The sequence below is a fragment of the Pristiophorus japonicus genome, chromosome 3 (assembly GCF_044704955.1).
Source record: "Pristiophorus japonicus isolate sPriJap1 chromosome 3, sPriJap1.hap1, whole genome shotgun sequence".
NCBI classification, from domain to species: Eukaryota; Metazoa; Chordata; class Chondrichthyes; family Pristiophoridae; genus Pristiophorus; species Pristiophorus japonicus.
In genome coordinates this window covers 228174919-228200279 of record NC_091979.1, presented here as the reverse complement: position 1 = coordinate 228200279, position 25361 = coordinate 228174919, and the positions used below count along the sequence as shown (strand labels likewise).

The following is a 25361-nucleotide window of genomic DNA, read 5'->3' as shown; positions in this document are numbered from 1 at the left end:
AGTCTGAGTCCCACTTTGTCCAGACGATGTAGAACCTTTTCCAGGTTGTTCAGATGTCCCTCGGAGTCACGACCTGTGATCAGGATGTCATCTTGCAACACGACGGTTCTGGGAACGGACTTCAGTAGACACTCCGTGTTCCTCTGAAATATGGCTGCAGCCGAGCGAATTCCAAAAGGGTACCTGTGATAAATAAACAGTCCTTTATGCGTGTTAATGCTCGACCAGTTCCTGTGTCATGTAGGCCAACAAGTATAGTTTGGTGAATGACTTCACCCTCCGCTAGCGTTGCAAACAAATCATCAGCCTTCGGTAACGGGTACTGATCCTGTTTCGAAACCCTGTTGATCATAGCCTTGTAGTCTCCAAGATTCTGACTGTGCCATCACTTTTCAACTCAGGAACAATGGGGCTGGCCCATTCATTAAATTCAACCGGTGATATAATCCCATCACGCTGTTCAGTCCGATTTCGACCTTTTCCCTCATCATATACAGAACTGCTCAAGCTTTATGATGGACAGGTCTTGCACCCGAGTCCATGTGAATCTGCACCTTGGCTCCTGTGAAGTTGCCGATGCCTGGTTCGAACAGCAAGAGGAACTTGCTCAGTACTTGGGCACATGTATCTTCCGACGACGACGACAATGCCTTGATGTCGTTCCAGTCGCATCTGACTTTTTCAAGCCAGTTCCTGCCAAACAGCGTTGGTCCATTGCCTGGGACAATCCATAGCGTTAACCCATGAACTGCACCGTCATACAATACTTTAATTGTGGCACTGCCAATCACCGTTATGAGTTCTTTGATATATGTGCGCAACTTGGCATTGACTGGACTCAGCCTGGGCCTCACAGCCTTAGTATCCCACAGCTTGTCGAATGCCCTCTGGCTCATTATCAATTGACTCGCCCCCGTATCCAGTTCCATCGCAACTGGCACCCCATTAAATTTAACGTTGATCATTATCGGTTTGCTCTTAGTTAGAACGAGTACAGTCCATACACTTCCTCCTCTGGTATCTCTGATTGCATATCCGGATCTGCATTAGTCTGACCATCATCCTCCATGTGGTGTGCCACAGCACACTTGCTCATCTGCGGACACTTGCGATGCCCCACTCTCAGACAGCCTTTGCAACTATATTGCTTAAATCGGCACTGCTGGTGCCGGTGATTTCCCCCACAATGCCAACACGGAGAAATCGGATGCATTCCTGCTGGCGGACTTTGGGCAGCCACAGGTTTAGCGTACGCAGTCGGGTAGGCCTTGCCATGTGCCGCTCTGCCGAACGCCGAATCAATCACATTTACAGTACTTGCCGAGTTTCGATTTTTTTTTTTTTCACTGATATCTGCTTTAGACTTCTATCTGTTGTCATGCATGACTGAGCGTTCGTGACGGCCCTGTTCAAATCCAACGTCTCCACCGCCAGTAGTTTACGCAGGATCACCTCGTGGTTGATGCTGATTACAAAGAAGTCCCACAGCATGTCTGCCAACACAGCCCCGAACTTACACGGTCCCGCTAGACGTCTCAGGTCGGCAACAAATTCCGCCGCATTCTGGCCCTCTGAGCGAACGTGCTTATAAAATCTGTATCTCGAGATGATGATGCCTTCGTTTGGCTTAAGGTGGTCCTGTACCAGTGTATACAATTCTTTATACGTTTTCTCTGTTGGACTCGCAGGCAGGAGTAGATTCTTTATCAGACCATAAATTTTTGGACCGCAAACCGTGAAGAACACCGCCCGGCGCTGATCTGCGACGCTGACCTCCTCCATTTTGTTGGCCATGAAAAACTGGCTTAAACAGCTCACAAAGTCTGCCCAATCTTCTCCTTCCACAAATCGCTCCAACAATCCAATTGTGCTCATTTTTGCATGCAAAGTTCTTGTTACCTTGTCGCCCAGTGTTGTATATGCAATAACTGTTGGACTGAGTACTGTTTAACTGCAAGAGGTATGACCTTGGCTCTGCTTTATTAAGGCCCAAAGTGACTAATATACAAAATGGCTGGCCTTTTATACTTGGGCTGCACACATGTGCATGCAGCCCAATGGCCTCCAACATCTAGTGGCTAGTGATCCCAAAAGTACATACATGATAGTAGGACTGGGCTGGACGTGTGCGTCTGCAGACAATGCGCGAGGGCAGGACTGGCACAGCTAGGCGATGCCTCACTATGGCCCAATAGGCCGGCAACATTCACGGTGCAGGCTCACGTGATCAGGATGGTCTGCACTCCCAGCAATACGGCAGAACCTTCGAAGGGAGGGTGTTATAAAAAACCCAAATCAGGATATATTATATGGAGAAGGATAAATGAACAGCTGAGTTGGATGGGGCAGTTGGATTCCAGCCCAATGCCGGGCAGGTGCTGGGTTACTTGTTACAGTGGCTGTTGTTGGTCTGGGTGCCTGGATGGTGTGGCAGGGGAACAACAGCCAGGTTCTGCCTCCTCGCCTCGATCCAGTCGCCTGTCCAAGAAAGGTGCTCGTGTGAACCTGGCCTCTGTGCTCGAATAACCCACCAGCATTCCCTGTCTCGGCTCTTACATCCCAAAACTTCTCACGTGAGGGCCATTGGCACCTAAAGAATTCCACCCACCCCAGGAGCAAAGGGGCAAGAGTGGGCAGAGAAAGAGGGAGAAGCTTCTTCATGTGATAGTTGGGGCTAACAACATTTTTTAATTAATTCTCGGGATGTGGGCATTGCTGATGAGGCGAGCATTTATTGTCCATCCCTCCTTGCACTGAGTCTGATACAAACCGAGGGGCGCACTGGGCCATTTCACAGGGCAGGTAAGGGTCAACCACATTGCTGTGGGACTGGAGACACATATAGGCTCAGACCAGGTAAGGATGGCAGGTTTCCTTCCCAAAAGGATTTCAGTGAACCAGTTAAGTTTTACGACAATCCAACAGCTTCATGGTCACTGTTACTGAGACCAGCTTTTTATTTAAAAAATAAATGAAATTCAAATTCCCAAACTGCCCTGCTGGGATTTGAACTCGCATTCTCGGGATTTCTACTTTATTCATTCCTGGTTTGTAGGCGTCGCTGGTAAGGCCAGCATTTATTGCCCGTCCCTAACTGCCCTTGAGAAGGTGGTGGTGAGCCGCCTTCTTGAACCGCTACAGTCCATGTGGTGAAGGTGCTCCCATAGTGCTGTTAGGGAGGTAGTTCCACGATTTTGACCCAGCGATCATAAAGGAAGGGTAATATATTTCCAATTCAGGATGGTGTGTGACTTGGAGGGGAACTTGGAGGTGGTGGTGTTCCCCTGCGCCTGCTGCCCTTGTCCTTCTAGGTGGTACAGGTTGCAGGTTTGGGAAGTGCTGCCGAAGAAGCCTTGGCGAGTTGCTGCAGTGCATCTTGTAGATGGTACACACTGCAGTCACGGTGCGCCGGTGGTGGAGGGAGTGAATGTTGAAGGTGGTGGATGGGATGCCGATCAAGCGAGCTGCTTTGTCCTGGATGGTCTAGACCTTCTTGAGTGTTGTTGGAGCTGCACTCATCCAGGCAAGTGGAGAGTATTCCATCACACTCCTGACTTGTGTCTTGTAGATGGTGGAAAGCCCTGGACACTGCGCGAGCTCTCAGTGTGAGGTTCTTGGGGGTGATTGGGAATGGATGAGAATGTGATTGTTGAACTTCGTGTTTTTCCAGGCAATCGAGAAGGACAATCACAAGAATGCAGAAGCCACGGCTAAGCTGAGAAAAGGAATCAAAAAGCTCCGTGGAACAGTGAGCAGCCTGCACATCAACTGGAAGCTCTGTCTGAGCCGCGAACGTTTTCCTCTTTGTATTTCATATCAACAGAAGCTGCTTGGATTTACTCTGGGGCCTGAAATTCCACAAAGCCAGGTGGCACAGAATCCACAGCCGGCCCCCTCCCCAATTCCGGGAATTAAGAACGCTTGCCCTGATTGGCCTGTCGAAGGATGGGCTAGGGGTACCCAGTCTTCCCACAGTCCTCCTAAAGCTAACCCCAGTAGCAGGCCCAGCTCTGTGGCTCCAAATAGGAGCCATAATCCCGGCAGCTTAAGGGTCGATTACCTGGGGCCTCAATGGTTCTCGCGCAGCTCAACTGGCATGGCCCCCACCAAACCAAGGAGCAGGGATTGGCGCCCGAAGGCTCGGTATGGGCCACAACCTTTTACTAGACAACTATACTAAACATGCATAGGATCCACTCAAGGTAACGCTGTAACGGTGGACTTCTAGGAAATCCCCCAGACACTGCCCTTTGAGATGGGGGGAGGGCGAGCTGTAGACGCACCCATGGAGGCCCCCCTCTCCCACCCTTCCCCAAGGAGCAGGGCCAAGGTGCAAGCTGTTTCTGCCCCATTTTCCAACAAGTTCCTTTTATTCCTGTCACCGTGGTTTCCCAAACATCCAGAGGCTATCCCTCAATCCTAGACCTCCATGTGGAACAGTTTCCTATAACAACAACAACAATAATGTTGTAAAATGTCCCAAGGCAGTGTTATAAGACAAAACAAATTAATTTGACACAAGAAGAAATTATGGCAGATGTCAAAGAAGTAGGTTTTAAGCAGCATCTTAAAGGAGGAACGAGAGGCGGAGAGGTTTAGGGAGGAAGTTCCAGAGCTTAGGGCCCAGGCAGCTGAAGGCTCGGCCACCAATGGTTGAGCGATTATAATCAGGGATGCTCAAGAGGGCAGAATTAGTGGAGTGCAGACATCTCGGGGGGGGGGGGGGGTTGTGGGACTGGAGGAGATTACAGAGATAGGGGTGAGGCCAAGGAGGGACTTGTAAACAAGGATGATAATTTTGAAATTGTGGCTTTGCTTAACTGGAAGCCAATGTAGGTCAGCGAGCACAGGGTTGATGGGTAAGCGGGACTTGGTGCGAGTTAGGACACGGGCTGCCAAATTTTGGATGACCTCAAGTTTACCTAGGGTAAACTTGCGTCCTAGAATAAAACAAGTTCAATATGGTCATATTGCTACAAATATTATAATTGCTTTGGCCAGCAATAGGCCTTAAAGAGATGTACTTTCACATCACGATTTGGGTAGATCACTCAGGAATCTCGGCTCGTTACAGATTTCTTGGATTTATTGCCAGTATCTCAGGTTGAGTTTTTTTACACTGTTACAAAGTCCTTCCCTCCAGCCTCTCACCAGCCCTCTGAGAGCCAGTCGCTGCCTGGGCACAGTCGCTGGGCACAGTCTGAGAGCCAGTTGCTGCCCATATACAGATTCAGTGCTGGAGCCTCTGCCCTCAGTTACATGAGCAATTTGTCGGAGGGGCCTGTCAATAGTCCACTTGGAGCAGCCAACTTGCAGCTGGATCCAAGATGAGTTCCCATTTCCAGGCACGGTGTGTCACTGGGGATCAGTCCACAGAGCCTGACTATTAACCTAGCTCTTTCAACCGGAAGCCATGGAAACTGACTCGCCAATCGCAATCAGGAACCAAGACTACCTTAAAGAGCAGGCCAGGGGGGGAGTGCCGAGCTGAACATCTTTCCCAGTTAATTCTACCCGCTTCATTTCCCCTAGATCAAGAAGATGATGATTGAAAATGAGAGCGTGCCTGAGATTGAGCGATTAGATCAGTACGAGTTTAACCTCGATCTGAAGGAACAGAAGAGGCTGCATGCTGAGGGAGAGGAGAAAGTGGCCAAGGTGCGTCTCAGACTGTGAACAACACTCAGGCTTTAGAGTACAGGGGTTTCCTGTAACACCACCCAATGGGGATGGTCAAATCATTTTTTTTTTTTACAGAATTCGATTATTGAATAATGGGTGACTTTAATATGCACATAGATTGGGCTAGCCAAACTGGAAGCAATACGGTGGAGGAGGATTTCCTGGAGTGCATAAGGGATGGTTTTCGAGACCAATATGTCGAGGAACCAACTAGGGGGGGAGGCCATCTTAGACTGGGTGTTGTGTAATGAGAGAGGATTAATTAGCAATCTCATTGTGCGAGGCCCCTTGGGGAAGAGTGACCATAATATGGTGGAATTCTGCATTAGGATGGAGAATGAAACAGTTAATTCAGAGACCATGGTCCAGAACTTAAAGAAGGGTAACTTTGAAGCTATGAGGCGTGAATTGGCTAGGATAGATTGGCGAATGATACTTAAGGGGTTGACTGTGGATGGGCAATGGCAGACATTTAGAGACCGCATGGATGAACTACAACAATTGTACATTCCTGTCTGGCGTAAAAATAAAAAAGGGAAGGTGGCTCAACCGTGGCTATCAAGGGAAATCAGGGATAGTATTAAAGCCAAGGAAGTGGCATACAAATTGGCCAGAAATAGCAGCAAACCCGGGGACTGGGTGAAATTTAGAACTCAGCAGAGGAGGACAAAGGGTTTGATTAGGGCAGGGAAAATGGAGTACAAGAAGAAGCAGGGAACATTAAGGCGGATTGCAAAAGTTTCTATAGATATGTAAAGAGAAAAAGGTTAGTAAAGACAAACGTAGGTCCCCTGCAGTCAGAATCAGGGGAAGTCATAACTGGGAACAAAGAAATGGCAGACCAATTGAACAAGTACTTTGGTTCAGTATTCACTAAGGAGGACACAAACAACCTTCCGGATATAAAAGGGGTCAGAGGGTCTAGTAAGGAGGAGGAACTGAGGGAAATCCTTATTAGTCAGAAAATTGTGTTGGGGAAATTGATAGGATTGAAGGCCGATAAATCCCCAGGGCCTGATGGACTGCATCCCAGAGTACTTAAGGAGGTGGCCTTGGAAATAGCGGATGCATTGACAATCATTTTCCAACATTCCATTGACTGGATCAGTTCCTATCGAGTGGAGGGTAGCCAATGTAACCCCACTTTTTAAAAAAGGATGGAGAGAGAAAACAGGGAATTATAGACCGGTCAGCCTGACCTCAGTAGTGGGTAAAATGATGGAATCAATTATTAAGGATGTCATAGCAGCGCATTTGGAAAAAGGTGACATGATAGGTCCAAGTCAGCATGGATTTGTGAACGGGAAATCATGCTTGACAAATCTTCTGGAATTTTTTGAGGATGTTTCCAGTAAACTGGACAAGGGAGAACCAGTTGATGTGGTATATTTGGACTTTCAGAAGGCTTTCGACAAGGTCCCACACAAGAGATTAATGTGCAAAGTGAAAGCACATGGGATTGGGGGTAGTGTGCTGACGTGGATTGAGAACTGGTTGTCAGACAGGAAGCAAAGAGTAGGAGTAAATGGGTACTTTTCAGAATGGCAGGCAGTGACTAGTGGGGTACCGCAAGGTTCTGTGCTGGGGCCCCAGCTGTTTACATTGTACATTAATGATTTAGACGAGGGGATTAAATGTAGTATCTCCAAATTTGCGGATGACACTAAGTTGGGTGGCAGTGTGAGCTGCGAGGAGGATGCTATGAGGCTGCAGAGTGACTTGGATAGGTTTGGTGAGTGGGCAAATGCATGGCAGATGAAGTATAATGTGGATAAATGTGAGGTTATCCACTTTGGTGGTTAAAAACAGAGAGACAGACTATTATCTGAATGGTGACAGATTAGGAAAAGGGGAGGTGCAACGAAGCCTGGGTGTAAATGGTACATCAGTCATTGAAGGTTGGCATGCAGGTACAGCTGGCAGTTAAGAAAGCAAATGGCATGTTGGCCTTCATAGCGAGGGGATTTGAGTACAGGGGCAGGGAGGTGTTGCTACAGTTGTACAGGGCCTTGGTGAGGGCACACCTGGAGTATTGTGTACAGTTTTGGTCTCCTAACTTGAGGAAGGACATTCTTGCTATTGAGGGAGTGCAGCGAAGATTCACCAGACTGATTCCCGGGATGGTGGGACTGACCTATCAAGAAAGACTGGATCAACTGGGCTTGTATTCACTGGAGTTCAGAAGAATGAGAGGGGACCTCATAGAAACGTTTAAAATTCTGATGGGTTTAGATAGGTTAGATGCAGGAAGAATGTTCCCAATGTCGGGGAAGTCCAGAACCAGGGGTCACAGTCTAAGGATAAGGGGGAAGCCATTTAGGACCGAGATGAGGAGAAACTTCTTCACCCAGAGAGTGGTGAACCTGTGGAATTCTCTACCACAGAAAGTTGTTGAGGCCAATTCACTAAATATATTCAAAAGGGAGTTAGATGAAGTCCTTACTACTAGGGGGATCAGGGGTATGGCGAGAAAGCAGGAAGGGGGTACTGAAGTTGCATGTTCAGCCATGAACTCATTGAATGGCGGTGCAGGCTAGAAGGGCTGAATGGCCTACTCCTGCACCTATTTTCTATGTTTCTATGTTTCTATCCTTGTTACTGATAACAGTGTGTGACGGGTTAATAACCTTGGTTCCCGCAGCAAGAGGCCGTCCTGTTCAACATGTTTTCAACTTGAATCCTGACAGGCTGCCTGGATAGCAATGGGTTATCTCATAAACTGCCCTCATTTGTGGCCTTTTCAAAGCCTATCTCTTGACTCTGCCTTCTGTCCCTGATTCTCCTAATCTTTCCCAACCCCTGTTTAGCATCCTCCTCACGTTGTCGTGTTGCGTGTGAGCCGTGTTGAGTGTGAGGTGTGAGTCGTGTGAGTGTGAGCTGTGTGTTTGGTGCCTTGTGAAACAGTTTTTGATCCACTGGATCCTCAATGTGCATTTTCTGTCTAACAGGGAATTACTTTTTTGAAATATTTAAAGCTGCATTATTTGTGAATGGTGTTGGTAAGAGTAGCGTGAGTAGTGATTACTGCTCAATCCTTTGGTCTCACTGACATTTTGTGAAACTCAGCAAAGTATCCACTGTAGAGAAAGTTAAATCAGTATCGGTGAGTTAAGCGCTAAGTTGAAGGACTTGTGCTGTCTTTGTCTTTGCTGGGTGTGTCTGTCTACATGGGAATCCAGTTATGTGTTTAGTGTGTCTGGTGTGTCCGAGTGTATGAGGCAGATATGTCCAATTACATAAGTTGGGTGTGTTCAGTTGTGAGATGGTTGTACGGATGGGGAATGTTTGAAGGCATGGGTCAGTGGATTGGGTTGTACGGATGGGGAATGTTTGAAGGCATGGTTCAGTGGATTGGGTTGTACCGATGGGGAATGTTTGAAGGCATGGGTCAGTAGATTGGGTTGTACCGATGGGGAATGTTTGAAGGCATGGGTCAGTGGATTAGGTTGTACCGATGGGGAATGTTTGAAGGCATGGGTCAGTGGATTGGGTTGTATTGATGGGGCATTCTCTTAGAGTTGGATGTATTTGGTTGTTTAAGTTCTCTTTGGCTTTGGCAAAGCTGCATTTATTGCCCATCCCATTTGCCTGAGGGCATGAAGAGTCAAGCACATAGCATGGGATTGGAGTCACTTGTAGACCAGACCAGATAGGGGCGGCAAGGACACTAGTGAACCAGTTGGGTTTTCCAGCTGTTTTCATGGTCGCTTTTCTGGTGCCAGCCCGTAAATGACCAGATTTATTGAATTAAATTTCACATCTTGCCATGATGAAATTTGAACTCCAGATTGCTAATCTGAAACCAATCCTGAAGAGTTCTCAACTCCGGAACATATTCACACGAGGCATATACTGCAGACAAGGTCACTCATGACCTGCACCTTTATTCCCTGGACTAAGGAGTGCTGAGCCTGCGTGGAACCTCCCTTTAAGTACCTGGCTGACCAGGTAAGGAGTGTATCCCACAAATTCACCCCCTGTGGTCAAGGTGTATATTTCACAGTTGTATACAGTGTACAGTGTTGTTACATATTGGTTACAGTTATGTGGAGGTTACAAACATGACATCACCTCCGCCCTCCCCCCGCCAATGTCTTTGGGTCAAAGATTGAGTCTTTCAGGCGGTCGACACTCTCTCGTGGAGCACCGCAGTTGTGGCTCTGGTGGTTGAGCCGTGGCCTGTGTCTCTGTTGCCTGAGTTGGTTCCGGGCTGGTCGCAGGGACTGTGCATGCTATTGAATGTCCTTGTTGCTCGTTCGCTGGCAGTGGTGCGGTTGACATCCCATGGTCTCTTTCAGGTTCCTCAGTGTCCATGCTGAACCTTTTCTTTACCTGGTCCAGATGTTTGCGGCATATCTGCCCATTGTTTAGTCTGACCACTATGACCCTATTTCCCTCTTTACCAATTACGGTGCCCTCAAGCCACTTGGGTCCTAGTGCATGGTTAAGCACAAATACCGGGTCATCCATTTCTATACACCTCCCCCTTGAGTTTCGATCATGGCTCTCGGTTTGGGACTGCTGCTTGCCCTCAACAATGTCTTCCAGGGCTGGGTGAATGAGGGACAGCCGCATTTTGAACGTGCGTTTCATGAGGAGTTCCGCTGGCGGGACTCCCGTGAGCGAGTGCGGGCGGGACCTATAGGCCAGCAGGAGGCGCGATAGGCGGTACTGAAGAGCGGGGCCCTGGATACAGAGCATGCCTTGTTTTATGACTTGGACCGCACATTCTGCCTAGCCATTGGAAGCCGGCTTGAACGGTGCCATCCGGACGTGTTTACCCGACATAAACTCCTGGAATTCGGCTGGTGAAACACGGGCCATTGTCGCTGACCAGAATGTCCGGCAAGCCGTGGGTCGCGAAAACCGTGCGCAGACTCCACGGTGATGGATGTCTTGCACGAGTTTAATATGATGCACTCGATCCATTTCGAGTATGCATCGACTACAATCAAGAACATTTTTTCCATGAATGGCCCCGCATAGTCCAGGTGGATGCGTGACCATGTCCTGGTGGGCCAGGGCCACGGGCTGAGCGGGGCCTCCCTGGGGGCATTACCCAGCTGGGCACATGTCGTGCACCTGCGAACCCAGTGTTCCAGGTCTGAGTCAATCCCCGGCCACCATACATGTGAACTGGGGAAATTGGCCTTCATTAGCACAATGCCAGGGTGCTCGCTGTGGAGTTCCCTGATGAATGCTTCCCTTCCTTTCTGGGGCATGACTACCTGGCTGCCCCATAGTAAGCAGTCGGCTTGGATGGAGAGTTCATCCATCCGTCTCTGAAACGGTCTGACCTCCTCGGGGCACGCACTGTGTGCGAGCGCCCAATCCCCAGTCAGGACACATTTCTTTATCATGGATAGGAAGAGGGTCCCTGTTGGTCCAGTGTTTGATCTGGCGGGCTGTGATGGGGGAGCCTGCGATGTCAAAAGCCTCAACAGCCATGACCATCTCAGCGCTTTGCTCCGCTGCCCCCTCGGTGGTGGCCAGTGGAAGCCTGATAAGCGCGTCAGCGCAATTTTCAGTGCCTGGCTGGTGCCGTAAGCGAGCTGACGCATTGGCATTGACAGCCTTGCTGTCGGACAACAGGGATGTTAACGGCTTGTGATCCGTTTCTAACTCGAACGGTCTGCCGAAAAGATACTAGTGCATCTTTTTGACACCGTAAACGCAAGCGAGTGCTTTCTTTTCAACCATGCCATACCCACGCTCTGCCTGCGAGAGCGACCTGGAGGCATAAGCCACCGGTTGGAGTCGGCCGTCGTCATTTCCCTGCTGCAACACACACCCAACCCCGTATGATGATGCATCGCATGTTAAAACTAGTTTTTTACAGGGATCATACAAAGTCAACAGTTTGTTAGAACAAAGCAGGTTCCACGCCCTGTTGAAAGCCCGTTCCTGACAGTTCTCCCAAAACCAGTCACAACCTTTACGCAGGAGCACATGTAACAGCTCCAACAATGTGCTTAAGTTAGGCAGGAAGTTCCCGAAGTAGTTCAAAATTCCCAGGAACGATCGCAATGTGTTGCCGGGCCGGGGCGTACGACGGATCGCCTCCGTTTTGGATTCGGTAGGCCAGGTTTGGGTCTGCCCTCCTGCCCAAAAACTCGACCTCTGGGGCCAAAAACACACACTTGGCCTATTTCAGCCGCAGGCCTACCCGGTCCAGTCGGCGTAGCACCTTCTCCAGGTTGTGGAGGCGTTCCTCGGTGTCTCGACCCGTTATTAGGATATCGTCTTGGAATATGATTGTGCCGGAAATGGATTTGAGCAAGCTTTCCATGTTCCTCTGGAAGATTGCAGCCGCTGAACGAATGCCAAACGGACACCTGTTGTAGATGAATAGTTCCTTGTGCGTCGTGATGGTGGTCAGAAGTTTGGCTTCTTCAGCCAGTTCCTGAGTCATGTAGGCCGAAGTGAGGTCCAACTTAGTGAACAGCTTGCCATCTGCCAACGTGGCAAAAAGTCCTCCGCTCTCGGGAGCGGGTATTGGTTCTGCAGCGACACTCGGTTGATGGTGGCTTTGTAGTCGCTGCAGATCCTGACCGAGCCATCCGCTTTAAGGACAGGAATGATGGGACTTGCCCAGTCACTGAATTCAACGGGCGAAATTATGCCCTCTCTGAGCAGCCTGTCCAATTCACTCTCAATTTTCTCACGCATCATATACGGCACCGCTCTGGCTTTGTGGTGCACTAGTCTGGCATCCGGGGTGATGTGTATCACTACTTTGGTGCACTTGAACGTTCCGACACCGGGTTGAAACAGTGACCTAAATTTTTGTGGGACCTGCAAGCATGAACTTCGCTCCACAGACGAAATGGCGTGCACATCTCCCCATTTCCAGTTCATCTCAGCTAGCCAGCTCCTTCCCAAAAGCGCGGGGCCATTTCCCGGAACAATCCAGAGTGGTAGGCGGTTCTGTGATCCATTGTGTGTTACCACCAGGCTTGCACTGCCCAGCACTGGGATGATTTCTTTGGTGTACTGCGTGTCAATGCGTTCTAGTTTGGGCCTGCTAGCTCTGTGGCCATAGTCTCTCAAATTGTTGGACGCTCATAAGGGACTGGCTGGCTCCCGTATCCAGCTCCATGTGGATGCCATTCAATAAAACTTTCATCATCATGGGTGGCATTTTAGTATATGAGCTGCGGACGTCAGCCACATGAACCCTCTGAACCTCAGCATCCATGGCTTGGCCCCAGCATTCATCCTGCATTGCAGACCCCTCGTCTGATTCCTCTGTTTCATAGATTAGCCTTGCTGCAGCCTTTTTGCACATTCTAGCCAAATGTCCTCTGGCATTACAATTCCTGTAGGTGAACTGCTGGAACTTGCAGCTTTTAGCAGTATGTCTACCCCCGCATCTCCACCATTGGCTGAGATTGTTGTTCACTAAGTGTCTGTTACCAGCCATTCCTCTCTGATTGTCCCCTTGGTTGTTTCTAAGCACTCTGGTGGTGGGTGTCAATTGTCCCATCACGGGACGCATTGTTCCTCTTGATGGCATGAACTGCTGATCCTCCTGCCATTGTCTCTGTTGCTGTCCCACCCTAGAGCCTGTTGCTGCCTGGACGGTGTCGAATTGCCCTTGCCTGCCTGCCTGGGCGGTGTTGAATTGCCCTTGCCTGCCTGCAGGGTTCTGTATCACTTTTACAACATTAACTCCCTGGTTCATCGCAACGTAAAAACCAGGGCTGCTTGCGTAAATTATCTTGGTCTCCTCTTCCCCCCGCCAAGAAGGTCTGAGCTATCAAAGCTGCCCTTTCCAAAGACCAGTCCTTGTCCTCAATAAGCTTCCTGAAAATACCGGCATGACTAATGCCCTCAATGAAAAAAATCCCTTAACATCTCCCCCCTGCAGGCGTCTGTGAACTTACAGAAGCTGGCCAAGCGCCTCAGGTCTGCAACGAAGTCCGAGATGTTTTGCCCTTCCCGACGCCGGTGTGTGTAGAACCGGTGCCAGGCCATGTGTACGCTGCTCGCCGGTTTCAGATGTTCGCTGATCAGCTCTTCGAAGGACATGTCGGCCGGCTTGAGAGGTGCAAGCAGGTCTTTCATCAGTGGGTACGTTTTTGTCCCGCAGCTTGTCAGTAGATGCGCCCTCCGCTTGTCGGCCGCTTCCATTCACAGCCAGTCCTTTGTGACAAAGGTCTGCTGGAGTCGCTCCACAAAATCGTCCCAGTCCTCACCCACACAGTAACGTTCCTCTGTGCTACCGGTGGCCATCCTTGTGGTTCAGTGATTCCTGTTTCTTGTCACCAGATGTAGAGTTCTCAACTCCAGAACATATTCACACAAGGCATATACTGCAGACAAGGTCACTCATGACCTGCACCTTTATTCCCCGGACCAAGGAGTGCTGAGCCTGCGTGGAACCTCCCTTTTAAGTACCTGGCTGACCAGGTAAGGAGTGTCTCCCACAAGTTCACCCCCTGTGGTCAAGGTGTGTATTTCACAGTTGTATACAGTGTACAGTGTTGTTACATATTGGTTACAGTTATGTGAAGATTACAAACATGGCAAATCCCACTACACTACTACACATGATTTGAGTGCTGTTATAATTTTAAGGTCTTACCTTAGATATTCTCTCAGGGAACAGTGGTGGCTAGTCCATCCGGTAAGTGGCCTGACCATCTAATCATTAGGGGTGTGCCCTAATGCACAGCATTTCACTAAATGACAGTGTAACCCAGGGGTGTAACAATAGTACTACCTTGTAATCTGAGCTGGGTACTCGTGTCTCCTACCTTCAATCTCGGAAGGGGATTCAAGGCCAGATACAAATTGTTAAGCTATTTATTTCACAGTACTTCACCCTGCTGAGGCAACGCTATGATCAACTTCGCTTATTTAATCGGTACAATTCATACTAATACAAAATAATCAACACATTATGCTTCCCCGCATCAATAGGCACATCTTGTTTCACTTAAACAAATTATTTTTGAACTATCCCCTGCATTCTAACCTAATTAAAATCCCGAAAGGCCATAGAAATACCCAAGTGAGTGTAGGATAGTCGGGGACACAATGATATGTGACTGGGAGAGATTGCAGTACAATCGTGTTGAGCGTATTTGGAGCAAAGATGTAAATGTCAGTGAGATTGGGAGGGGGGCGGTTGAAGTGATGAGTCGCGGGGAGGTCAGGAACCTGCCTGGAGACGGGACAGAGATGTTCAGCCTGAGCTTTGTGTAGCGGTTGTTTGCAGCACAGTGCGAGGCCAAGGGGGAAATGTTGGAGTGACAGCATATGGCAATGTACTGAGCTGGAAACACCCTCAGTAAATCCCATGCTACCAACTGTCTCCTAGAGCTCTCAATCGCTTCTGTCACCATCGGCCTATCGAAGCTTCTTCTGCATTTGTCGACACCGCCTGCCTCCACGTTCTCTCCAGTCGGTCTGTACCGCACAATTACCACCTTCTACTTAGTCCAGCAGGTATATCGGTTGAATCCGGCATCATTTGTAGAACTGCGAGGCTCCTGCCTTAACACGCTGGAAACCACCAGAGCTAAATTATGGTGGCAGTGCACGTTATACAGCAGCATTTCCGCGTAATGCCAGCCTTTGGTGACCTGCTCATTGTGTGAAGTTTAATTCATGTCAACAGGTTCGTGAGACCATTGAGATGGAGAACCTAGCGAACCAGTATCTGCGTGATGTGATTAAGAGAGAATGCTGGGACATGATGGCTGTGAAGGGGCGAACGTTGGAGGTAATGGAAAGAAACTGAGGACACAATCGACGCACTTTCAAAACTGTAGGGTCTAGGTTCATGTCTAGCCCAAGCAGAAGGAAGGAAGGTCTCCTCTAACTGATGAGGGTCTGGGTGTGGATTGGGTCAGGTATTATCATTTTACCTCTGAGATTGGGTTCAAAACCAGTCAATACAGCGAGGGTGAAAGTCTCATCTTTCTGAAGGTCACTTGGTCGAAGGATGGGCTTCGATGGGAGAGGGAGGATACCAGAGGGATGGGCTTCGATGGGAGAGGGAGGATATCAGAGGGATGGGCTTCGATGAGAGAGGGAGGGTACCAGAGGATGTACTCTGCTGGGGGAGTTAGTGTACCAGAGGGTGGGCTTCGATGGGGGAGTAAGGATACCAGAGGATGGGCCTCGATGGGGCATGGGATAACAGAGGGATGGGCTTCGATGGGGGAGGGAGGGTACCAGAGGATGGGCTTCGCTGGGGGAGGGAAGATACCAGAGGATGGGCTTAGCTTGGAGAGTTAATGTACCAATGGAAGGGACCAAATGGCCTTTTGATGTTTCTGACTTTTTGTGCCCTCTATTCAGGCCTTCTATTCAGGATTGGCAGTGACCAATTACCCAATGAGAGAGCGCAGCAACAAGGAGCTCGAGCTTCTCGGGCAAATCAAACGGCAGAGGACAACTGAACTGGCTGACCTGAAGGTACTCTTCCCCAACTGACAGTAAGCTATCGCAGTCCATTCTTTAACACTTGTATCATAGACTGCCCTGGAGGCCCTCAGTCTCAGAGACATGAGTTACAGAACATTCAGAGAGATGCTCTGTCATAATACTCCGCCTGCAATGTGATATGATGTAGGGCTCAACTTTCCCCAATGCCGTTTTTGGCGTATTACAAAAGTTACGGCCATTTTCTTTTGACCCCGACTACTCAAAAAAAAATAACTTGCATGTTTCCCCGTTCTAATTTTTTTAATTGGCACCGCGCAGCCTGTCCCTTAGCTTCGGGGCGTGGAGCTTAATGTCTGTGCTGAAAAAAATGAGGCCCCCCACATTCTGCGCATGTGTGGGGAAAAAAATTAAGTTTTTTACGTGACTGCTGTGGACGCGCATGCCCAGTACACCTCCCGGTCTGCTTTCGGACATTTTCAAAGAGCCAGTTGTGTGTGAGAACTTTAATTCTCAATGGAAAATTCGGAGCTGCAATATGCAACGCTGCTCAAGGACCAAGAATTTCTCATAGGTTGAAGTGGAGGCGCTGGTTACTGTAATTGAGGCCAGATGGCACGAGCTGGACACCAGCAGAGGTCACACAAAAGTTTCACCGAAAGCAATGAAGAAACGCTGGAACCAACTTGCAGAAAATTACTGTGCACTGGTGACCACCCCGAGGTCTGGAGGCCAGTGCAAAAAGAAGTGGCAGGACCTTGGTCAAGTAGTTAGTGTAAGTAATATTTTCATTTATTCAATGGAATTGCAATTGTAAATTTGACCATCTGTATGTCCCACCCAGCAGAAACACACCCTCTCTAAAAAGTTATATTTTCATCTTTGCAGAGGAAGGTGACATGCAACAAAAGGGAAAGAACTCGAACAGGAGGAGGCCTGGCAAATCTCCACCCACTGACGCCCTTAGAAGAGCTACTTTGATGGATCCTGCCTGGAGAAAAGCAACCACCACTGCACAAGCTGGGCCCACACTCGAGGGAGAGGGCAAGTCCTGCAAATTCCACACTCTGGCTTTGATAAAAGTCAAGTACTGTGCGGGCTAACCATGCTTCGGTTCATGGGGATATCTCCGTCAGCTACGCTTCGGTTGATGCAATGTGCTATCATTCATCATGGTCCTTCAAGTCAGCCTGCTGTCTGCGCTGTGTGAGCCTACTCATGCCACCCTGCTCCCTCCTCTACTGCTAACCATTTGTCTGCTATTATATTTTGCAGAACTTGAGGCCAACTCTGACGAGGCTGAAGCCGATGCAGAAGAAGATTCAGACGCAGACGAGCCTGAAGAGAACATCTTCCAATCCTACCTTCCAGACCAAGAGCATGAGGGGGAGGAGGAGGTGCAGGGGGAGGGAATGGATGAAGCCCCCACTCTTGTACTCACTCTGGAGGAGGTGCAAGCACCGCCCATTGAGGTACCAGTCTCTTTCCTGAGTGGTACGAGTGTTGGGACATTCCATGGTTTTGCACAGTCCGAGGCTTGGGGCTCCAGTGGGGTGCATAAGGCACACCCAGGGCCCCACCATCCGAGGTGGCTCAGTGTTCTCCTGAGATGCAGAATCTAACAGATGTGGTTCAGATGATGGCAATGAGTGCGGAGAGCATTGACCTTTTGCGATCACTCCTGGACACCATCAGTGGGATGGGTGATGAGGTATTGGGACTATCAGGAGAAGTAACAACACTCTCACGAGAAATGGGAACACTGTCCGGGCACATGAGGGAGGGAATGTTGCAGGTTGCAAGTAGCTGACGATATGAAAATGGGAGGAAAAGCAAAATGTGAGGAGGACACAAAAAATCTGCAAAAGAACATAGACAGGCTAAGTGAGTGGGCAAAAATTTGGCAGATGGAGTATAATGTTGGAACTTGTGAGGTCGTGTACTTTGGCAGAAAAAATCAAAGAGCAAGTTATTATTTAAATGGAGAAAGATTGCAAAGTGCTGCAGTACAGCGGGACCTGGGGATACTTGTGCATGAAACACAAAAGGATCATATGCAGGTACAGCAAGTGATCAGGAAGGCCAATGGTATCTTGGCCTTTATTGCAAAGGGGATGGTATAAAAGCAGGGAAGTCTTGCTACAGCTTATAGAAGGTATTGGTGAGGCCACACCTGGAGTACTGCGTACAGTTTTGGTTTCCATATTTACGAAAGGATATACTTGCTTTGGAGGCAGTTTAGAGAAGGTTCACTCGGTTGATTCTGGGGATGAGGGGGTTGACTTATGAGGAAAGGTTGAGTAGGTTGGGCCTCTACTCATTGGAATTCAGAAGAATGAGAGGTAGTCTTAACGAAATGTATAAGATTATGAGAGGGCTTAACAAGGTGGATGCAGAGAGGATGTTTCCACTAATGGGGGAGACTAGAGCTAGAGGGCATGATCTTAGAATAAGGGGCCGCCCATTTAAAACAGAGATGAGGAGGAATTTCTTCTCTGAGGGTTGTAAATCTGTGGAATTTGCTGCCTCGGAGAGCTGTGGTAGCTGGGACATTGAATAAATTTAAGACAGAAATAGATAGTTTCTTGAGTGATAAGGGGATATAGGGAGCGGGCGGGGAAGTGGAGCTAAGTACATGATCAGATCAGCCATGATCTTATTGAATGGCGGAGCAGGCTCGAGGGGCCGTATGGCCTACTCCTGTTCCTATTTCTTATGTTCTTATGTAACATGAGGGAGGGAATGTTGCAGGTAGCTGATACACTGTCGGTGAACATGAGGGAGCGAATGTCTCAGGCAGCTGATACACTGTCAGGGCACATGAGGGAGGGAATGTCGGAGTTAGCTGCTACAACAAGGGAACACGCTCAGACCCTGCGGCCATTGACAGAATCAACTGCCACTCCCACTCCAATCCCCAGACCAGCCTCTGAAGAGGTCCAAGCCAGGCCTTCCACATTACCGCCTGCCCCTCTTCCCCCTCCCCACCTATCAAGGAGTGCACATTACCCGAGATGCTCGAAAGAATAAGCTTGGTACCAACCCGAGAAATGCTGCAGGCAGGGGTGGATTCAACAAGACCAAGCCCAGCGGGCGGTCTTAAAATAAGGTGGAGGAGAGATGGGTGCAGCCTTTCTTTGCTGCTGGTGTTGTTATTATTATTGTTGCTGTTGTACCTGTTGTCACATTAAAAGTTTTTTGTAAGTGATGTAAATGTACAAGTTTAAAAGTTTATGTGATATTAAAGTTTGTATGTGATCTTAAAGTTTGTAAGTGATCTTAACTGCAAACTTTAAAGTTTGATACAAGAATATTTTTATTAAAGTTAAGCTAAGTACAAATAACTGTTAAACTTTTGAATAAAATATATTTTAAATTATAACTGAATAATTTTCATTATTTGTTCCATTATTAACACAACTTTTTGAACTAAAGAAGAATAATTTCCATTATTAACACACACAACATTACGGAACAGGTCCAAACAGTAAACATGCTCCATTTGGAATAGTTGACGCTGAGCCTTCAGGCAGCAAAGCATTCACGGATAAGCTGCTGGCGCAAGGCTCGAGCAATCGTTAAAGGGGCCCGCCCTCCTCCGCCAACGTGCTCCGTGTTCAGGCAGTTGCATGGCCTCCTCCTCCTCGTTATCTGCATATTCCTCCTCATCATCATGTACTCTCACCTCAGGTGGGTCTTCTACTACCAGCTGCTGCTGCCTCATGATGGCTAAGTTGTGCAGTATGCAGCACACAACAGTGAACTGACTGACAATTTCAGGGGAGTATTGCAAGTAGCCTCCGGAATGATCCAGGCATCGGAAACGCTGCTTCAAGATGCTAATTGCCCCCTCTATTATGCTGCGCATCGCAATGTGTGGCATGTTATATTCCCGGTCAACTTCCGTCCGAGTTACGCGTAGGGGCATCATGAGCCAGGTGGCAAGGCCATACTCTTTGTCTTCCAGCAGCCAGCTCTGCCCTTCTGGCTGTTGCTGAAACATAAGAACATAAGAAATAGGAGCAGGAGTAGGCCATACGGCTCCTTAAGCCTGCTCCGCCATTCAATAAGATCATGGCTGACCCGCTCCCCATAACCTTTTATTCCCTTATCATTTAAGAAACTATTTATTTCTGTCTTAAATTTATTCAGTGTCCCAGCTTTCACAGCTCTCTGAGGCAGTGAATGCCACAGATTAACAACCCTCTGAGAGAAGAAATTTCTCCTCTGTTTTAAATGGGCGGCTCCTTATTCTAGAATCATGCCCTCTAGTTCTAGTCTCCCCCATCAGCGGAAACATCCTCTCTCTATCCACCTTGTCAAGCCCCTCATAATCTTATATGTTTCGATAAGATCACCTCTTATTCTTTTGAATTCCATTGAGTAGAGACCCAACCTACTCAACCTTTACTCATAAGTCAACCCTGGAGTTTATACACTGGAGTTTAGAAGGATGAGAGGGGATCTCATAGAAATGTATAAGATTCTGACGGGACGGGACAGGTTAGATGCGGGAAGAATGTTCCCGATGTTGGGGAAGTCCAGAACCAGGGGACACAGTCTTAGGATAAGGGGTAGGCCATTTAGGACTGAGATGAGGAGAAACTTCTTCACTCAGAGAGTTGTTAACCTGTGGAATTCCCTGCCACAGAGAGTCGTTGATGCCAGTTCATTGGATATATTCAAGAGGAAGTTAGATGTGGCCCTTACGGCTAAAGGGACCAAGAGGTATGGAGAGAAAGCGGGAAAGGGGTACTGAGGTGAATGATCAGCCATGATCATATTGAATGGTGGTGAAGGGTCGAATGACCTACTCCTGCACCTATTTTCTATGTTTCTATGTAACCCCCTCATCCCCAGAATCAACCTAGTGAACCTTCTCTGAACTGCCTCCAAAGCACGTATATCCTTTCGTAAATATGGAAACCAAAACTGCACGCAGTATTCCAGGTGTGGCCTCACCAATACCTTATATATCTGTAGCAAGACTTCCCTGCTTTTATACTCCATCCCCTTTGCAATAAACGTCAAGATACCATTGACTTTCTTGATCACTTGCTGTACATGCATATTATCCTTTTGTGTTTCATGCACAAGTACCCCCAGGTCCCGCTGTACTGTGGCACTTTGCAATCTTTCTCCATTTAAATAATAACTTGCTCTTTGATTTTTTTCTGCCAAAGTGCATGACCTCACACTTTCCAACATTATACTCCATCTGCCAAATTTTTGCCCACTCACTTAGCCTGTGTATTTCCTTTTGCAGATTTTGTGTGTCCTCCTCACACATTGCTTTTCCTCCCATCTTTGTATCATCAGAAAACTTGGCTACGTTACACTCAGTCCCTTCTTGCAAGTCATTAATATAGATTGTAAATAGTTGCGGTCCCAGCACTGATCCCTGTGGCACCCCACTGGTTACTGGTTGCCAATCAAAGAATGAACCATTTATCCCAACTCTCTGTTTTCTGTTAGTTAGCCAATCCTCTATCCATGCTAATATATTACCCCCAACCCCGTGAACTTTTATCTTGTGCAGTAATCTTTTATGTGGCGCCTTGTCAAATGCCTTCTGAAAGTCCAAACATGGCAGATATAGTGCTCTTGCGTAGGATGAACGCATCATGGGTGCTCCCAGGGTATCTTGCATCAACTGACGAGCTGCACATTCACGGAGTGGAAGCCTTTTCTGTTCCTGTACATCTCGGAATCCTCCAAAGGTGCTTGCAAGGCGATGTGGGTACAATCAATGCAATCCTGTACCTTTGGGAATCCTGGAGAAGCCGACAGCCCTGTCACGCTTTGCCTGGGCGGTCATGGGGAACTTTATGTAGTCATTCCTTCGGCATATAGTGCAGCAGTCACCTGCCGAATGCAGATAGTATTGCATGTTGAGAAATGGCGCACACATCCAGTTGTGGCCTGGAATGATCCAGATACATAAAATCAAAGTGCAGCTGTAACCTTTGCTTCAACTGACACAGCAATCCTCCTGATGCTTCTGGGATGCAGATCTGCTTTTACTAACTCACAGATCTCGGTTACAACTTCTTTGCGGAAACGCAGCCTTCTCAGAGTCTGCATCACTCAGGTGCAGGTATGAACGTCTGTCTTGATATACCCGATGTGGGTGAGGCCTCCTGCCCAACATCCTATATGCTCTGAGGTTCCTCAATTGTCTTCTCCGCAGCACTATCATGCAGAAGGCTTGCACGAGATATGGCATTGTCAATATTGCCCCCATAATTAAATTGTAGCTTTGCAAGAAACTCAAAACAGCAGGACAAAGGACTTAAATCTTCTTTCCTCTTTCTCTCTCCCCAAGGTCGACGCCCTAGTATGGAGCACACCCTGGTCTGTGCATGCGCAATAGGCTTGTTTGGAACGGGAAGCTAGGCATTCAATGAAGACATTTGGGGCAACGAAGTCTAATGCAATTCTTTAATTTTTGATATTTTTCAAAGTAGCACGCCACCACAGACTGAACGTCTCCTCACCGGGATCACGGGTCGGCAGAATCGCTCCCTCGCCCACACACGGGCTCGGTGTCCACTAGCCCCCGCCCTGCCCCTCGGCTTCTTTTGAAGCTGCTGTATGTATAAGGGTTCTCATCCCTTCAGTTCGGCTTCCACGCCCCTTTGGCTTCTAACCTGGGCGAGGGAGCGATTTTGCCAGTCAACCCTCGAGCCCGGTGAGGAGACATTCGGTGGTGTCATGATACTTTGAAAAAAAATGAAAATTACAGAATTGCATTAGACTTCCATTTTCTTCCTTTTGATTTTGAAAAAATTAAGCTTCAAGATGCATTTTCTTTGTCTTCTTGACTCCCTCCAAAACTTCGCCTAAAAACAATGCCGTCTTTCTGCGACGATTTTTTAAATGTGCGCTGGTTTTCCTTAAGTGCCCAGGAGGTTTTTTGGGAGTGGTCACATACGCTGTATAGAAAAAATGTCAGTTGGCTAAACTTGCTTAAATCTGAAAAACTGGTGCAGACACCAGGTTACGCCCTCATGACGCAAAAGAAAACTAACCTAAAAAAAATCGTAACTAACTGAATTACGTTGGGGAAACTTGGATATTTTAATTTACGCCAAAAAAAGCAGCACAGATAATTGAGGAAAATTGAGCCGGAGAATTAGCTCAGAACCTAACTGTTTGAAAGAGCACAGGAGCAGAGATACATAAAAGTGTTTCTTTTAAATGTACAGACTAAATTCTCTTTAATAACTTTACCAAGATCATAGTAATCCCTGTAATCCTCTTCCCCCTGCCGCCCCCCCCCCCCAAAAGCATCAATTCATACCACAAATCCATCATGGTGTTTGGGGAAAGATCAGCGTTGAACTGATGGTGTGTACCATTATATCAAAGCTCGATCCCTGCCCCCATCACATAAGACTGCACGGATAAGACATGTTGCCTACAACCCAAAGGGCACCAGGAGCAGCCACTAACTCGGCCTCCTTGGGGAAGGACGAAGCACACCCGGGTTAAAATGTATTTTATTTTCAGGACCCCGATCTGAAAGTGAAATGGAATTTTACAACAAAAAGAACGACATGTATTTATATAGCGCCTTTAACATAGTGAAACGTCCCAATACGCCTTTCAGGAATATTATGAGATGAAAAAAATTTGACACCAAGCCGCATAAGTAGAAATTTGCGCAGGTGACCAAAAGCTTGGTCAAAGAGGTAGATTTTAAGGAGCGTCTTGAAGAAGGAAAGAGAGGTAGAGAGGCGGTGAGGCTTAGACAGGTTGGGGCCTAGGCAACAGAAGGCACGGCAGCCAATGGTTGAGTGATTATAATCAGGGATGCTCAAGAGGGCAAAATTAGAGGAGCGCAGACATCTCGGGGAGTGGCGGGGGGAGGGGGGGCGGTTGTAGGGCTGGAGGAGATTACAGAGATAGGGAGGAGCGAGGCCATGGAGGGATTTGTAAACAAGGATGAGAATTTTGAAATTGAGGCGTTGCTTAACCGGGAGCCAATGTAGGTCAGTGGGCACAGTGGTAATGGGTGAGCGGGACTTGGTGCGAGTTAGGACATGGGCAGCCGAGTTTTGGATCACCTTTAGTTTACATAGAAACATAGAAAATAGGTGCAGGAGTAGGCCATTCGGCCCTTCGAGCCTGCACCAGCATTCAATAAGATCATGGCTGATCATCACCTCAGTACCCCTGCTCTGCTTTCTCTCCATACCCCTTGATCCCTTTAGCCGTAAGGGCCATATCTAACTCCCTCTTGAATATATCCAACGAACTGGTATCAACAACTCTTTGCGGCAGAGAATTCCACAGGTTAACAACTCTCTGAGTAAAGAAGTTTCTCCTCATCTCGGTCCTAAATGGCTTACCCCTTATCCTTAGACTGTGTCCCCTGATTCTGGACTTCCCCAACATCAGGAACATTCTTCCTGCATCTAACCTGTCCAGTCCCGTCAGTATTTTATATGTTTCTATGAGATCCCCTCTCATTCTTCTAAACTCAGTGAATACAGACCCAGTCGATCCAGTCTCCCTTCATACGTCAGTCCTGCCATCCCGGGAATCAGTCTGGTGAACATTCGCTGCACTCCCTCAATAGCAAGAATGTCCTCCCTCAGATTAGGAGACCAAAACGGAACAATATTCCAGGTGAAGCCTCACCAAGGCCCTGTACAAATGCAGTAAGACCTCCCTGCTTCTATATTCAAATCCCCAAGCTATGAAGGCCAACATACCAATTGCCTTCTTCACTGCCTGCTGAACCTGCATGCCAACTTTCAATGACTGATGTAGCATGACACTCAGGTCTCGTTGCATCTCCCCTTTTTCCTAATCTGCCGCCATTCAGATAATCTGCCTTCGTGTTTTTGCCCCCAAAGTGGATAACCTCACATTTATCCACATTATCCTGCATCTGCCATGCATTTGCCCACTCACCAACCTGTCCCAGTCACCCTGCAGCCTCTTAGCATCCTCCTCGCAGCTCACCCCACCACCCAGCTTAGTGTCATCTGCAAACTTGGAGATATTACACTCAATTCCTTCATCTAAATCATTGATGTATATTGTAAATAGCTGGAGTCCCAGCACTGAGCCCTGCGGCACCCCACTAGCCACTGCCTGCCATTCTGAAAAGGATCCGTTTATCCCGACTCTCTGCTTCCTGTCTGCCAACCAGTTCTCTATCCACGTCAATACATTACCCCCAATATCATGTGTTTTAATTTTTCACACCAATCTCTTGTGTGGAACCTTGTCAAAAGCCTTTTGAAAGTCCAAATACACCACATTCAATGGGC

General features: G+C 48.1%; 1 protein-coding gene across 5 annotated transcripts in view; it reads left to right on the top strand.

Annotated features, from left to right (window-relative positions):
- The window catches only part of cfap43 (cilia and flagella associated protein 43), a 188756-nt gene that overhangs the window by 84044 nt on the left and 79351 nt on the right, over window positions 1-25361 (top strand). For all 5 annotated transcript variants that reach the window (XM_070876376.1, XM_070876377.1, XM_070876375.1 and 2 more), the window contains 4 exons: window positions 3671-3748; window positions 5533-5658; window positions 15308-15412; window positions 15994-16110. In XM_070876376.1, the coding sequence (XP_070732477.1) occupies window positions 3671-3748; window positions 5533-5658; window positions 15308-15412; window positions 15994-16110 (426 nt within the window). The remainder of the gene's footprint in view (window positions 1-3670; window positions 3749-5532; window positions 5659-15307; window positions 15413-15993; window positions 16111-25361) is intronic.